The 14,480-nt window shown below is 36.8% G+C and overlaps 1 protein-coding gene and 1 pseudogene across 2 annotated transcripts in view; both read left to right on the forward strand.

Moving 5' to 3' along the window:
• The window catches only part of C2CD6 (C2 calcium dependent domain containing 6), a gene marked incomplete at both ends in the record, with an annotated part of 130,245 nt that extends 122,694 nt beyond the window's left edge, over nt 1-7,551 (forward strand). Inside the window, 7 exon segments of the mRNA XM_082658905.1 lie at nt 984-3,656; nt 3,660-4,169; nt 4,173-4,280; nt 4,282-4,459; nt 4,462-4,556; nt 7,216-7,485; nt 7,489-7,551. Of these exon segments, the coding sequence (XP_082515031.1) occupies nt 984-3,656; nt 3,660-4,169; nt 4,173-4,280; nt 4,282-4,459; nt 4,462-4,556; nt 7,216-7,485; nt 7,489-7,551 (3,897 nt within the window).
• A 5,169-nt stretch (nt 7,552-12,720) lies between these two features.
• On the forward strand, nt 12,721-13,761 carry LOC309825349 (heterogeneous nuclear ribonucleoprotein D-like; annotated as a pseudogene). The gene has a single exon. The product of its transcript is annotated as a heterogeneous nuclear ribonucleoprotein D-like (transcript).
• Nucleotides 13,762-14,480: the final 719 nt, after the last annotated feature.

Raw genomic sequence — 14,480 nt, forward strand, 5'->3', positions numbered from 1 at the left:
TACCCAGTAGAAACACTCACCCATCTTTACAAAAATACATATTCCCAGGTCCCACCTCTGACCTAATGAATCTCAGTTTGGAAATGGAGCCTGGGAATCTGTATTTCTCAAAAAACAAACAAAACAAAAAAACAGGAATTCTTATGCTGTCACCTGGGTATCAATTAGCATTTGAAAACCATATGAACTAAAACAAATACTAGGCTGATTATTTCACGTTTTGCTTTTTTTAATTGGATAATAGAGAAGTTGTATGAACAAAGAGTTTGAATAAGAGACTTCATTTTCTAGGCTATTTCAATAATAGAATAGCCTGATCCCAGAGCTTACAAAACTGCCTATGGCTATTACACTGACATTTCACTGTAACTGAGAATTTTTTATACTGTTCTCTACCATTTCTGAGGCATATATAATATTTATCAAAAAGCAAGTTTCTACTGTAACATGCTAAGGACTAGGTGGAACTCATCATCATTGTTAAAACTCTCAGATTTAAAGGCAGATGATCTGTGTTCCCAAGTCACTCTTTAGAGAATATTTATGACACTTTTAATGGAATATCTACTGCTTGCTTTGCATTTAAAAAAAAATTACCCACATTGCTACTAAAATATTTATATGGATAGGACTTAGATCTTGATGTTAGCCTTTGTCTAAGCAAATGGAGCTAACACTGGAAATCGAGTTCTTAAACAAACAATTGATGAGTGCCTTTTAAGTGTTTAAAAATATTCCAGGTAGCAAAAAGCTCTTGAACACAACATAGTATCAGAATTAGGAATTTGAAAAATTTGCATTAAAGTTCTCATTATTATTCCAATTTCAAATATTTTAAAATAATTAAAGTTGGTTTTCTCTTTGTAGAAGTCAGGAAGATGAATAAATTGGCAGATTGCTCAAAGAGAATTAACTAAAAATTTTATTATAAATTTAAAACAAATGCGTCCAAATTTCTTACCTTTTTTTTTTTAATATTACAGTTCCAGAAATTCAACATCAAGAATGGTTTTGATCCTTTTCTAAGGAATATAAACAACAAAATGTCAGTCAGAAAAAGGAAAGACCAAGATATGTTCAAATGTAGAAATATTTTAAGTGCCGAGGTTATAGAGTATGAAGACCAAGATCCTCCTTACCCAACACATTCAAAAACTGCAAGCCCTGCTAATAAAACCTGGCCCCATAATCTTGATATCATCACAATAAAGCGTTTAGACACTAAGAATAAGTTAGCCAGTGATCCTGGTATCACTGCACTAAAGACTTCAGACATTAAGAATAAGTTAGTCCATGATCCGAGTATCATCACAATAAAGACTTTAGACACTAAGAATAATTTAGCCCATCATCCTAGTATCACCACAATAAAGACTTTAGACACTAAGAATAAGTTACAGGAAAGGCTACCAAATGTATCTTTACCAAACTTTGAGGGAGAATCATCAATGACTGGAAAAGTAAATGTAAATAAATGTTGCCTCTCAAAATCATTAAGTCTTACTTCCCACATAGAAAATTTAAAACAATCAATGGTGCTCAAGTTAATTTTAAGTAAAAATCTGCAAGACCTTTCAAATAGATTATTTTCTACACCTGAAGTTTCTATGGACACCGAAGCAAGAAAGAAAAGTCATAGTTCTCCACTTCTGGCTCTTCATGATGAACAACCAAGTAGTTTGGAAGGCGAAGTATTTGAAAAAATTCAAGATTTAAATAGCTGGCTTTCAGAAGGAGGCATTTTAAATTCAAAGTCTCTTTTAAATGAAATAATTAAAGATATTCCCACAGATTCACTTTCAGAAGGTGGACCAGGAAATTCTCCAGAGGTAGAAAAGGAACCTGTCTCTGAAAAACACTTAGAGCCTGGTGAGATAGATTTTCCAATTAAAAAAAAGAGTAGTTTCAAAAAGAAACATTTAAAAAGTGAAGTATCTAGCTCCAAACCAGATTTGAATAGCCTTGTATATGATTATGTTATAAAGCAAATATTTACTGCACCGGTCTTCTCAGAGCTGGGGAGAGGAGTGAAAGAATGGAGTGAGACACAGATAAACTCGCAGAGTCAATTACCCACAGCTTGGGAGAGTTCGCCTTCCAATGTTCTAATTCACTATGAAGAAAACAATAATGAAATAGAATTTCCGCCGGCCAAATCTGTTATAAGCCAGATAATACAAGCATTTCCTGTAGATACTCTTTTAGAATTGGGGATAATCAAAGTGATAGAATTAGATAAAGAATACCAGAAGGGTTTTTTGCTGTATACAGAGACAGCTTTTGCTGAAGAAAAGCCAAAGTATTCCACAGAGTATTATTCAGATATCAGAAGCAAAACAGAACCTCTTTCAGAGCAGAATACACCCATCATTCACAAAGAAATCACTTCTTTTAATGGAGTTGAATTCATAGACAAAGGCCAAAATAGATCCCCACAAGATTCAAAATATCAGTCGACACCAGATAAAAAAACAGGTTTGCCAAGTAATGGTCAGAGGCTTGATAGAGAAGAAAATGATCTAAGTTCTACTTTAGAAAATTTAAGTAACGCACTAATGGGTAAACTTAATAACTCTGATGTAATAATGTTAAAATCCTTTTTGGAAAAGATATTTAATGTTTTTTTCAAATATAGTCAGTCTAAAGGCAGACAACCAGAAAAAGAATTAGAAAGACTAATTGAACATCCTTTTCCAAGTCAGACAGAAGACCTTGAAGAAATCGAAGAGAATTTTGATAAAGTAGACAAATTGGGGAGAAAACCTATTTTGAATCCAAAGCTGCATGTATTTCTAGAAGAACTCTCAGAGTCAGAAATAAAAAAATTTAAATCTGAATTAAGTAAACATATCCAGCATTACCTTGTAGAAAGGCTTTCAGAATCAGGATACATCACCAAAGAGGACTTACCAGAAATCTATCAAAATCTGTATTTGATGAATGAGAAAGTAGAACCAAAAGGGCAAAATATTTTTCTGGAGAAATATTCAGAAACTGTAAAAGAAATCATGTCTTTTATAAATAATTTTAATCATCATTTCATAGATAAACATTTGGAAATAAAGCTAAGATCTTTTTTAAATGAAATTCTCCAAAACTATTTCCTAAAAAACCTTTCAGACAACAGTTTATTTAAAGACGCAGAATCTGAGCCTATACACTCAAATGTATCTTCTCTAAGAGCTAAAAGTGCCTCAATATCTTTTCATGAGTTAGGACAAGATATTTCAGGAGGGAGTTTTGGTAGTAGGCTTGAAATAAACATGAAATATCCCTTAAGTAAATCTCTACAAAACTATCTTATAGCTTTATCAGAAAATGAACTCTTAGATCTAAAAGCTGATTTAAGCAAACACCTCCAGAGCCTTTTTATAGAAAAACTGTCAAAATCAGGACTAATCACAGAAAGGCAATTAGAGGGGATAAGCCGGCATATAAATTTGGTTAATTCTACTTCCACACCATTAAAATGTATAAAGCCAGATTTGTCTGTAAGAGATGAAAATCAGTTTGTGGAGGACCATTCAGAAAAGCAAAATAAATATTCAAAAATTGCTCAGAAAACCACTTTACAAAAGGTTTCTGAAGATAGACTTGTAGAAACAGAGTTGACCAAAAAGGAAGAAAAGGAACATTTTTCCTTAGAGAATATTAAATAAAGTCCATCAATAATTCAGGAACAGAAAAGATACTACCCTAAGGAAGTGAAAATACTCAGTTTAATTAAAGTACAACCTTGTTCCAACAAAAATACCCAGGCAATTCCAGTAAATAAGCCATCAGAAAGACTTACAGATACAATGCCTAAGAAACAAAGGAAAGAACACGGTTTCATGCAGTTTCCTCAAGCAGAGAACTGTGATTTTAAAACAGAGATACAAGACCCACATAGTTGGAGTGGTAAATCAAAAATAACTCAATCAAATGCTTGCTTTGAAAAGACACTGAAAATGAAGTCCCTTGACAAAAAGGAGCACAATAACACCTATAAATTGATAGTACAGGAAAAACCTGAAGCAGTACTGTCACCGTATCCAAGAATTCCTAATTGCAAGATGCCAAGATGCCAAGATGAGGAATATGTAAACAAACTCACTTTTCCTTCCAGGCAAAGTAATACTCTAACTCGCCTCAATGCAGAGGCTGGAGAGAAATCAAAATTAGAAGACTAGTATCGTCAGAGATGGAAAGGAAATAATAATTATAGAAAACAACATTTAGTAACATTTGCACATTACAAAGAAGAAATACAAACTCTTTATATAAAACCAAACAAACTCTTTATATAAAACCAAACAAAAGGTCCCTGAATCACAATTGCTTAAATATAAAGTTTTGATAGCTGAGAAAAACTCAAAACCATCCCTCTTCCCGGAAGTACTAAAGAGAGAAAATCTAAAGCCCAAGGTTCAAAAAGAAAGAGACCATGTCAGCAAACAAAAAAAGTCATTTAACAAGATAGTATATTACCAACCACACTGCCCACCACAGGAATTCTTCTAAGAAAATCTGTTCCAAGGGCATTGCTTCATTGGACTGCAAGAAGAACTATACACGTAATAATGTTTTTCTAAGTCTTTTATTTCTGTATTTGGCAAAGTTCTGTAGATAATCTAGAGTATATGTGTCTGCATGCAAGTATGTATGTAACCTTAACTGCCCCAAGATAAACAGACCTCCAAATTTTAAAAATTCTTCTGACATTCAAATATCACCTCACCTCATTCAAAGGCAATCAGAAAATCAAGGGAATGTTAACACACTTAGTGCCTTTATGTAAAATAAAGGGGACCCCCCTCTAGATCACGAATTAGAAAAAAAGCATTCTTTCCTCCAGGCCGACTCTACTGGCTGACACAGCCTGGACAGGGTACACAGCTCTGTCTACGGAAGACTGGCTATTTCAGCCCTGACTGACCCCTCAGCCAGGGGCTGTTGTGCAGGCACAACCTGTAAAACCATTGGCAGTGGCTGTATACTACAGAAAGGCTGGGATTGTCTTTTCATGCAGATATAAGTATAAATATATAGTCTTTTTGCAGATTGCTGAATTATCTTTGTTTCAGTAAAACAAACTAAGTTCATATTATGTGCCAGTTATTCTGCTAAGCCTTAGAGATATGCAAAATTTACAATCTCTTGAATTCTGAATTGTAAAATTTTAATTTAGCTTCTACTCTTTTCTTTTCTCTCTCATCACCACCCCTCTGCCATCTGCTGAGAAACATGGAAATTCATATCTATTTTTAATATTAACATAAAACAATTAGGAAGGTAAATCTGCTACTAGACGTTATATAAACCATTCAAAAGCAAAGTTAAAATCTCTAGGAATGGAAGGGGCTTATTTTAATTTTCTGAAACACTGCTCTTCTCTATTGGCATATATAGATAGGCATGACCCACAGTTGGGAAAACGCACAAATTCTAAAATGAAATTATATTGATAATTTGATGTGCATAACTATCTTTGAATGAGAAAATAGATCTAATTTCAGAATAGTTGCTTTGAATTTGTTTTCCACAGCAAAGCAAATGATTACCTCTAGTAAATAGTAAAGCAAATGTGTAGCAGGGTAAATATTATCAACATACTCTCAACTTTGTATTTCTCTTTTCTAAATTCAATAATTTAATAATGAGTGTGTGTGTGTGTGTGTGTGTGTGTGTGTGTGTGTGTACAGACGAGGAAAACGAAGTAAAAGATGGGTGCATAGTTTTTGAAAAGCAAAGACTTTCTGAAGTTCCCTCAGATAAGTGGAATCTTTATTATCACTTTTCCAAACAAAATAAGAGATTGTGTTTATGTTATATGGTATGGGATCATATAGGATCTCAGAACCTTTATCCTAAGAATGGATAAGGGAGATAGTTATATTTACTTCCCTCTGTCAAACCAACAGTACCTAAACTTTTCTCTCTAGTAAAATTGACACCAGAGAATTTGAGAGGTAAGAGGGCATTTTTCAGATCATCAGAAAGACTCGCTCATTTGATTCTCTAAAATCCAGGAAATCTCCCAAAGCAATCAAAGTAGAAGACAGGGAAATTGAGTTGTAGGCGCTTCCAGAAAAATAACCAGTGGTGTGGGTCTCCGTGCCCTTCTGCTGTCACTCTAGTAATGTTATATCAACTGTCAAGTAAAAATTATATGTTACCAATGTAGCAGAAATTCCCTTAATAATTGCTTAATAATTCCCTTACCTAATTGCTTCCATGTATATAAGATGGAAAAGGAAGAATGTTTACTTGCAAACCCAGGCAAAAATATGGACTCTTCATACCTCCTTCTTGGTAAATCTTCTCTCTCTTGCTGCCGTAATTCTTCTTAGTCCTGCCTAAATTCCTCCTACCTGCCAATTCTATTAATCTACTCCCACCTTCTCACCAAATCAAAGCAGGCCCATTCCCTTGGTGTGGCCATCTCTGCAAAGCATTAAGGGACAAACTGCTCAAACTGCAGAGGAAACTAGTTTACACTAATTTGAGAAATGACTAATAACTCCATACCCTCTTATGGGTACTTGTAGATTATTACATTTTTTAAATAAAATATAGTCATATTGTACAAATTTGAAAAAAAAGAGAAAAGGAAAACTAAGCCCATAATCCCACCACCCTGAAACAACCATCATTTAAAAAAATTATTTTGGTGTATTTCCTTCCAGTTATTTTCCTAAATATTTTACTTGTTTAGTCTCAGAATGTACACAAAAATTTTTTATATTTTAGTATAAACATAACCATATCCTTAGATGCTGACCTCTGTATGCGTGTGTATATAAATATTAAAGAAGGTATTTATTAACTTTTAAAGAATGAATGTTTGGATGCTTTAAAAAGTATAATATAAGAGCTTATAATTTATGTTTGGGGTTGGGGAAGAGGTATTTTAGAAGAGGAGAATTATAGGAGGGCTGTCTTTGCCTAGGAGTCTGACCCCTGAGGACAGGTCCCCTAAGATTTCTGGTTTTCAGCTCATATCTTGCATACCTTTTGAAATAACAGATCCTTTGAAACAATGAGATTTTTTAAAGTATGGTTTTTAAAGTATCTGATGGCAGGCCTTGAATGTAGGGTCTGAATTTGGGGACTGCCTATAAAACATTTGACTGCTCTCATTCTTTGTTGATATTACAAACTAGTCCTTGTAAGTCTAAAATGTACTTTTAAGAAACCTAACTCACCAACCTGATCTTTTATTTTAATATTTAGGATTGTTCGGATAGAGTTGAGGATTTATATGTAACTTCATTTAAGCATCTTGAAAAAGCAAAATCAAGAGCAAGGCTTTTAGGAAAGAGCCCAAATGATAGCCATGATCAGTTAAAATGCTCTGCAAGACCGTATACTGCTCCAGAGGTTAACAAACAAGAAAGCTACACTGGAAAATTTACAAGTCCTCGAATGGTTTCAGCAGGCTTAGTTCATATAAATGATTCAATCCCAGATTATGAAATCCATAAAATGCAGCCAAAAAAAAATTAAGAGTATATTGAAAAACGTTTGCTCATTTGTGATATTATCCAGATGTTAAACAGTTCAGAATGATGTGTGAGGCCAATAGTCAGAATGTCATTTCTCCAATTAACAAAATGGTTTGGAGATCTGTCCTTTTGTGTGATAGAAGTCAGTAACCAAATTCCATCTTGTTAGAACCATTTTGTTTTAATTAAAATAAAAAAACACTTTTGATGTAAATGTGTTTTGTTTATGAATCTTAGAGAACAACCTCAAAGATACATAGTCATTAGTGAAGTTTTATTTCCCAACTTTTCCCCTTTTTCACTATTCTCTGATTTTCCAAATCTTTGCTATGCCCTAAATTATCCCTGACCACCCAGTGTCAGAGTATCTATTTGCAGTTATGTATGTTCAGCCTTTTGTTATGAATATACTTTAACTCTTCAGCTCTAGATTCAACAGTATGCAATTCCCTGGGCCTATAGAACATCTATTAATTTCAATAACATCTGATATTACAACTTTTTATACTATAAAGATAATAAAAAACAAATTTCATACTACTAATTCCTGAGGCTTCTAATACACTGAAGTGACTTTCTAGCTTACTCAAAAAACTATGAGACAGCCTCTTTAATAACATGAAACTCAGGAAGAAACTGTATAAAACAAACTGCATTAAAAATTAGCTAAATCAGCATAGGATTTAAATTAAGAGACTTTTGAGAATTGGTTCTATTCTTATCAAATACAATATTTGAATCTTGCTGAACTTAGGTTCACTCTTGGGGAGTAAGAATTTCAATTTATAGAATTTTTGTCCATTTCCATTTTTCTACCATAAATCATAAAGTTTATGGAGTTTAAATAGAATTGGCTGATAGAAAACATAATTTCTGATCGTTCATTTAATGCCATAATCAAGGTAGTAATTTTGGGGGGGAGACCAAGAATTTCTAGTAATTCTCAAAGTTGCCAGTACATATATCAAGCAGAGTGTGACTGGGAAAGCACAATTACCTCTGGATCTTTCAAGTAGAAGGAACACAGGGAATTGGTTTCATGGGTGATGGAACCAAGGCTAAGAAACTAAAAGGGATGATGTGGCAATCCAGAGATTGGCAAGAGCAGAAAGTGATAGCGCCCCTCAGATAGGACATCAGGAAGAAGTGGTGTGACCAGTGTCCTAGAGCCAGAATACAAAGAAGATACAGCCACTGACAGAGACACCACAAGAAACAGGGGAGTGGGGCAGGGGGTGAGAAATAACTATGTTTTTTCTCTCTCATCCTGCTCTCTAATCTCCTGCTATTGCCTCGCTGGAAACCAGAGAGTGAGGGGGCATGGGAAATGTAGTTCCCAGTGAAACAGAGCAGAGGAAAAGTGGAGAAACGGATTTGAGAGCTAACAGGCAACTAACCAACAGTACTTATGGGGAAAACCATTGATCTAGCTTGCAGTAAAGGAAGGAAATATTTACTAGATGGAAATCTCAAGTCACTTTGCCTCATTAAACTCTTAACAGTAATATTGTGACATGGTCAAAAATTTCCTACCATGGAAATAAAATTAATATGCCAAACATTTTGCTAAACTACATTCTCGTGAATAAGACAGTATTCTCAAGGAGTCCACAGTCTACAGGGACATAAACACAGAAGTAGTTATAGTAGAGTTGTGTAAGTGTTGTTGGGGAAAGTACTATAGAAACTCATGGGAGGTCATTTTGGCCAAGGTGGCTGTGCTACTTTGGATCCTTCAGAAAGCAGATACCAAGATGAGATTAGCCATGTACGGTAGGCAGAATAATAACCCCTCTCCCACCAACATACAAACATCCCAATCCCAGGAACCTGTGACTATGTTACCTTACATGGCAAAAGAGATTTTGCAGCTATGATTAAATTAATGATCTGGAGCTGGAGAGACTATCCTGGATTGTCTGGGTGGGCCCAACATAATCAAAAGGATTTTATAAGACAGAAGCAGAAGGGTCAATTCAGAGGTGTGGTCACTGAAACAGAAGCTGAAGTAATGCTGACCTGTGAAGCAAAAGAAGGCCAGGTAGCTTCTAGAAGCTGGAAGAGGCAGAAATTTCTCCTCTAGAGCCTGCAGAAGGAATGTAGCCCTGCCAAATCATTTTACAATCCTCACCTCCAGAACTGTAAGATAATAAACTTGTGGTGTTTGAAGTCATTACCACTTTGTGGTAATTTGTTACAACAGTGATAAAAAAAAATTGATATAGCATGCCAGGAGCCTATGGTGCAACACTTAAGGCATTCACTCTCAGGGTGAGGCTGTCAATATCTACTGAGATGGTTAATTTTTTGTGTCAATTTGACTGGGCCACAGTGTGCCCAGTTACATGATCAAACAGTATTCTGGGTCTTTCTGTGAAAGCATTTTTGGATGAAATTAACATCTAAGTCTGTAGACTGAAAAAACAGATTGCCCTCCTTGATGTGGTGGGCCTCATCAGTTGAAGGCCTGAACGAAGAAAAAGGCTGATCCTCCCGAGAGAGAATCCCTCCTGCCTGAATGCCTTCACACTGGGATATCAGCTTTATCCTGCTTTCGGAGTCGAACTGAAACATCAGCTCATCCTAAGTCTTCAGCCTGCCAGCCTTCGATTTGGAACTACACCACTGCTTCTCCTGGGTCTCCAGCTTGCCTACTCACCTTGCAGATCTGGGATTTGTCAGCCTCTATAATCATGTGAGCCAATTCCTTATTTAAAAAATCCACTGGGGGGATGGAGATCAAGATGGCAGAATAGAAGGATATGGAGCTCACCTCCACAAATATATAAAAGTAATCTATACGTGGAACAATTCTCACGGAATACTTACTGAACGTTGGCAGAAGATCTCATACAACCAAAGCTGCACAAAAGATCACCATGTAAACTGGGTAGGATAAAAGGGGGGGGAAGTAATTGGAATGGGATCTGCACCCCTCGGAGGGAGCTGTGAAAGGGAAAAAGTTCCCTCACCCTGGGAACCCCTTTCACCAGCTAGGAGGTCAGAGGGGACAGATAGGGAGCTTCAGAGGCTCAGAAGAGAGTGTAGCAGCCAGTTTGCGGCAGGCAGGAGAGAGAGAGACCAGGACAGACAGTCCTTGCCACCTCACTGCACTTCCCAGCCCAAGACATGCAGCTGCTGAGGCTGAAATCTGGGCAGATTACTGCCACTCCTACAACGGGTCCGGGTACGCAACTTCAGTGGATTTATACCAGTGGCTTTGTGAGTGCAGTGCCTGAGGGACATCCAAGCTGATTACCAGCATTCCCCAGCTGAGGCGGGTCTGGTGCCAGGAGCAGCAGGTTTTGTGGGTGCACACAAGCAGAAGCAGGGCTGAAATCTGAGCTGATTGCCAGCATTCTCACAGCGGAGGCAGGGCCGAGGGCAGTGCCAACAACAGTGTACTTTGTGAGCACATGCACTAGGTAACAGGTGATGGCACAGAGTGCCCGTCCCAGTGGACAGCCCCTGGAGAGGAATATGGCGCAGCTCCTTTCCCAGAGGGAGTGCTCCAATCCCACCTACCTCACAGTGCAGCTTAGAACTGGATCTGGGGGCTTCTATTCCAACAACTGGCAAGCAGACCCTGCTCTCGATAGGGCTGTGACAACCACAGAGCAGAGGAGGCCCTGCCCAACATCGAGTGCAAGCTCTGGTCATCACAACACCAATCATACCCCATATCAAGGGGATGATGGCCAGCTAACTCCGAGGAAAGACATGGCAGGCATCCATACCAAAAAACAGCCCTCACACCAAAAATAATAGACTCATGGAGGCTACACAGGGATGCTCCCACATAAAAACAGCCCTTTGAGACCACAGTAGATAATTGTTTCCCCTAAATTCAGAGTCAAAGAAATACAAGTGAAAAAGCAGAGGAAACACTCCCAATTAAAAGAAGAAAAATCCCCTGAAAGAACAAACAATGAAACAGACCTCTCCGGCCTGCCAGACTCCACATTCAAAAAGGAGGTAATAAAAATACTGAAGGAATTAAGAAAGGCTGTCAATAGAAATGCAGATCACTGTAACAAGGAAATAGAAACTATAAAGAGGAGCCAATCAAAATTAGACAACTCAATTGTTGAGATGAAAACCAAACTAAAGGCAATAAAATACCAAACTAAATAATGCAGAGGAACGAATAAGTGATCTGGAAGATAGAATAATGGAAATCACCCAATCATAACAGAACGCTGAAAGACAAATGAAAAAAAAAAGAAAAGAAAGCGACATATGAGACCTATGGGCTGATATAAAGGATGCCAAGCTGTGCATAATAGGGATCCCAGGAGGAGAAGAGAAAGGGGGATCTAAAATGTACTTGAAGAAATTATGGCAGAAAATTTCCCAAACCTAATGAAGCAGATGTCCAGATAAAGGAAGCACAGAGGGTCCCAAACAAGATGAACCCAAACAGACCTATACCAAGACATATCATAATTAAAATGGCAAAAGTTAAAGACAGGATTCTAAAGGCAGCAAGAGAAAAACAAAGAGTTAGTTACAGAAGAACCCCCACAATGCTATTTGCTGATTTCTCTACAAAAACCTTGCAGGCCAGAAGGGAATAGCAAAATACATTCATCAAAGTCCTGAAAGGGAAAAACCTGCAACCTAGGATATTCTACCCAGCAAGATTATCATTTAGAATAGAAGAAAAAATTAAAGAATTTCTCAGGCAAGCAAAAACTAAAAGAATACAGCAATAGTAAGTCTACCCTAAAAGAAATATTGAAAGGTTTTCTCTAAATAGAAAAGAAGCAAGAACCTATAGGAAAGGGAAAATCAAAATACGGAAAAGCAAGTATGTAAAATGATTGTACACCACTTGAATAAGCCAGTACACAGATTAAAAAAAAAATCAAAGAATTTTGTGAAAGCAATTATAACTACAATGAACAGCAAAAGGATAAACATGAAAATGTAAAACAGGACATCAACGTCATAAAATAGGGGAATAAGAAAATGTAGATTTTTTAGAATGTGTTTGAGCTTATAGGACCACCAGTCTAAAGCAAGTAGACACAATAATGAGTTAACATACTTGAAAACCAGTGTAACCACAAATCAAAAACATACAAAAGATTCACAAAAACCAAAAATTTGAACTCAAGTATAAAAGAAAACCAGCTGCATCATTTGCAACAATTCTGTAGGTTTTCTTTTCATTTTGTTTATGGCTTTCTTTGCTGTGTAAAAGCTTTTAAGTTTAATTAGGGTCCGCCGCCATTTTCAATCCAGCTCCATACAATGCTCTGCCATTGTTGCGGCGACGACTCAGACTGCGTGACAGCACCCACCAGCCAACAATTCTGCCACCATGGAGGATATATATCAGTACAGTAACACAGAGGAATTCGGAGAGGGATCCAAGATTAACGTGAGCAAGAATCAGCAGGATGACAGTAAAATGTTTATTGGAGGCTTGAGCTGGGATACAAGTTAAGAAAGATCTGACTGAATATTTGTCTCAATTTGGGGAAGTTGTAGACTGCACAATTAAAACAGATCCAGTCACCGAAAGATCAGGAGGATCTGGATTTGTGCTTTTCAAAGATGCTGCTAGTGTTGATAAGGTTTTGGAAGTTAAAGAACACAAACTGGATGGCAAATTGCTAGACGCTAAAAAGGTCAAAGCTTTAAAAGGGAAGGAACCCCTCAAAAGGTTTTTTTGTGGGTGGACTGAGCCCAGATACTTCTGAAGAACAAATTAAAGAATATTTTGGAGGCTTTGGAGAGATTGAAAATATTGAACTTCCCATGGATACAAAAGCAAATAACAGGATTTTGTTTTATTACATATACAAAGAGCCAGTTAAGAAATCGTTAGTAAGCAGTTATCATCAAATTGGTCCTGGGAAGTGTGAAATCAAAGTTGCACATACAGGCAACAACAAAAAGGAAGAAGATGTGCTGTAGCTGGTGGGTGAGGTGGTGCTGGAGTCGTGACTGAGGTCAGGGCCAAAACTGGAACCAAGTAATAATTATTATGATCAAGGATATGGAAATTACAATAGCGCCTATGGTGGTGATCAAAACTATAGTGGCTATGGCTGCTATGATTATTCTGGGTATAACTAGGAACTGCGGATACGGACAAGGATATGCAGACTACAGTGCCCAAGAAAGCACTTATGGCAAGGCATCTCAAGGGGGTGGCAGTCACCAAAACAACTGCCAGCCATACTACAAGGGGACATTGAAGAAAACAGGAGGAGATTGCTTGCAGGATGACATTGAAGATTGGTCTTCTGTTGATCTAAGATGATTATTCTATAAAAGACTTTCTAGTGTACAAGACACAACTCTGTCCAACTGTATATAGCCGCCAATTCGTTTTAACTTTGTCTTCTGCTGTGTTATGACTCAATGTGGATTTGTTTATACAAATTTTATTTGTATGATTTCATGTTAAACCTCAAATAAATGCTTCCTTATGTGTTAAAAAAATAGATAATTTGAGCAGGCTGATCACTAGAAGTGAAACAGAATCTGTAATTTTAAAACTCCCTGCAAACAAAAGTCCAGGACTGGATGGCTTCACTGGGGAATTCTACCAAACATACAAAGAAGAACTTATACTAATCCTTCTCAAATTCTTCCAAAAGACTGAAGAGGAGGGAACACTCCCAAAGTCATTCTATGAAGCCACCATCACCCTAATACCAAAACCAGATAGAAACACTACCAAAAAGAAAATTACAGGCCAATATCTTTGATGAATATAGATGCAAAAATTCTCAACAAAATACTACCACACTGAATCCAACAACACATACAAAAGATCATACACCACGACCAAGTTGGATTCATCCCAGGGTCACAAGGATGGTTCAACATATGCAAATCAATCAATGTGATAAAGAAATGACAAAACCACATGATCATCTCAATAGATAAAGAAAAAGCATTTGATAAAATTCAACATCCATTCATGAGAGAAAAAAAAAATCTTACCAAAGTGGGTATAGAGCGAACATATCTCAA

The sequence above is a fragment of the Grampus griseus genome (assembly GCF_964374135.1).
Source record: "Grampus griseus genome assembly, chromosome: 7".
NCBI classification, from domain to species: Eukaryota; Metazoa; Chordata; class Mammalia; order Artiodactyla; family Delphinidae; genus Grampus; species Grampus griseus.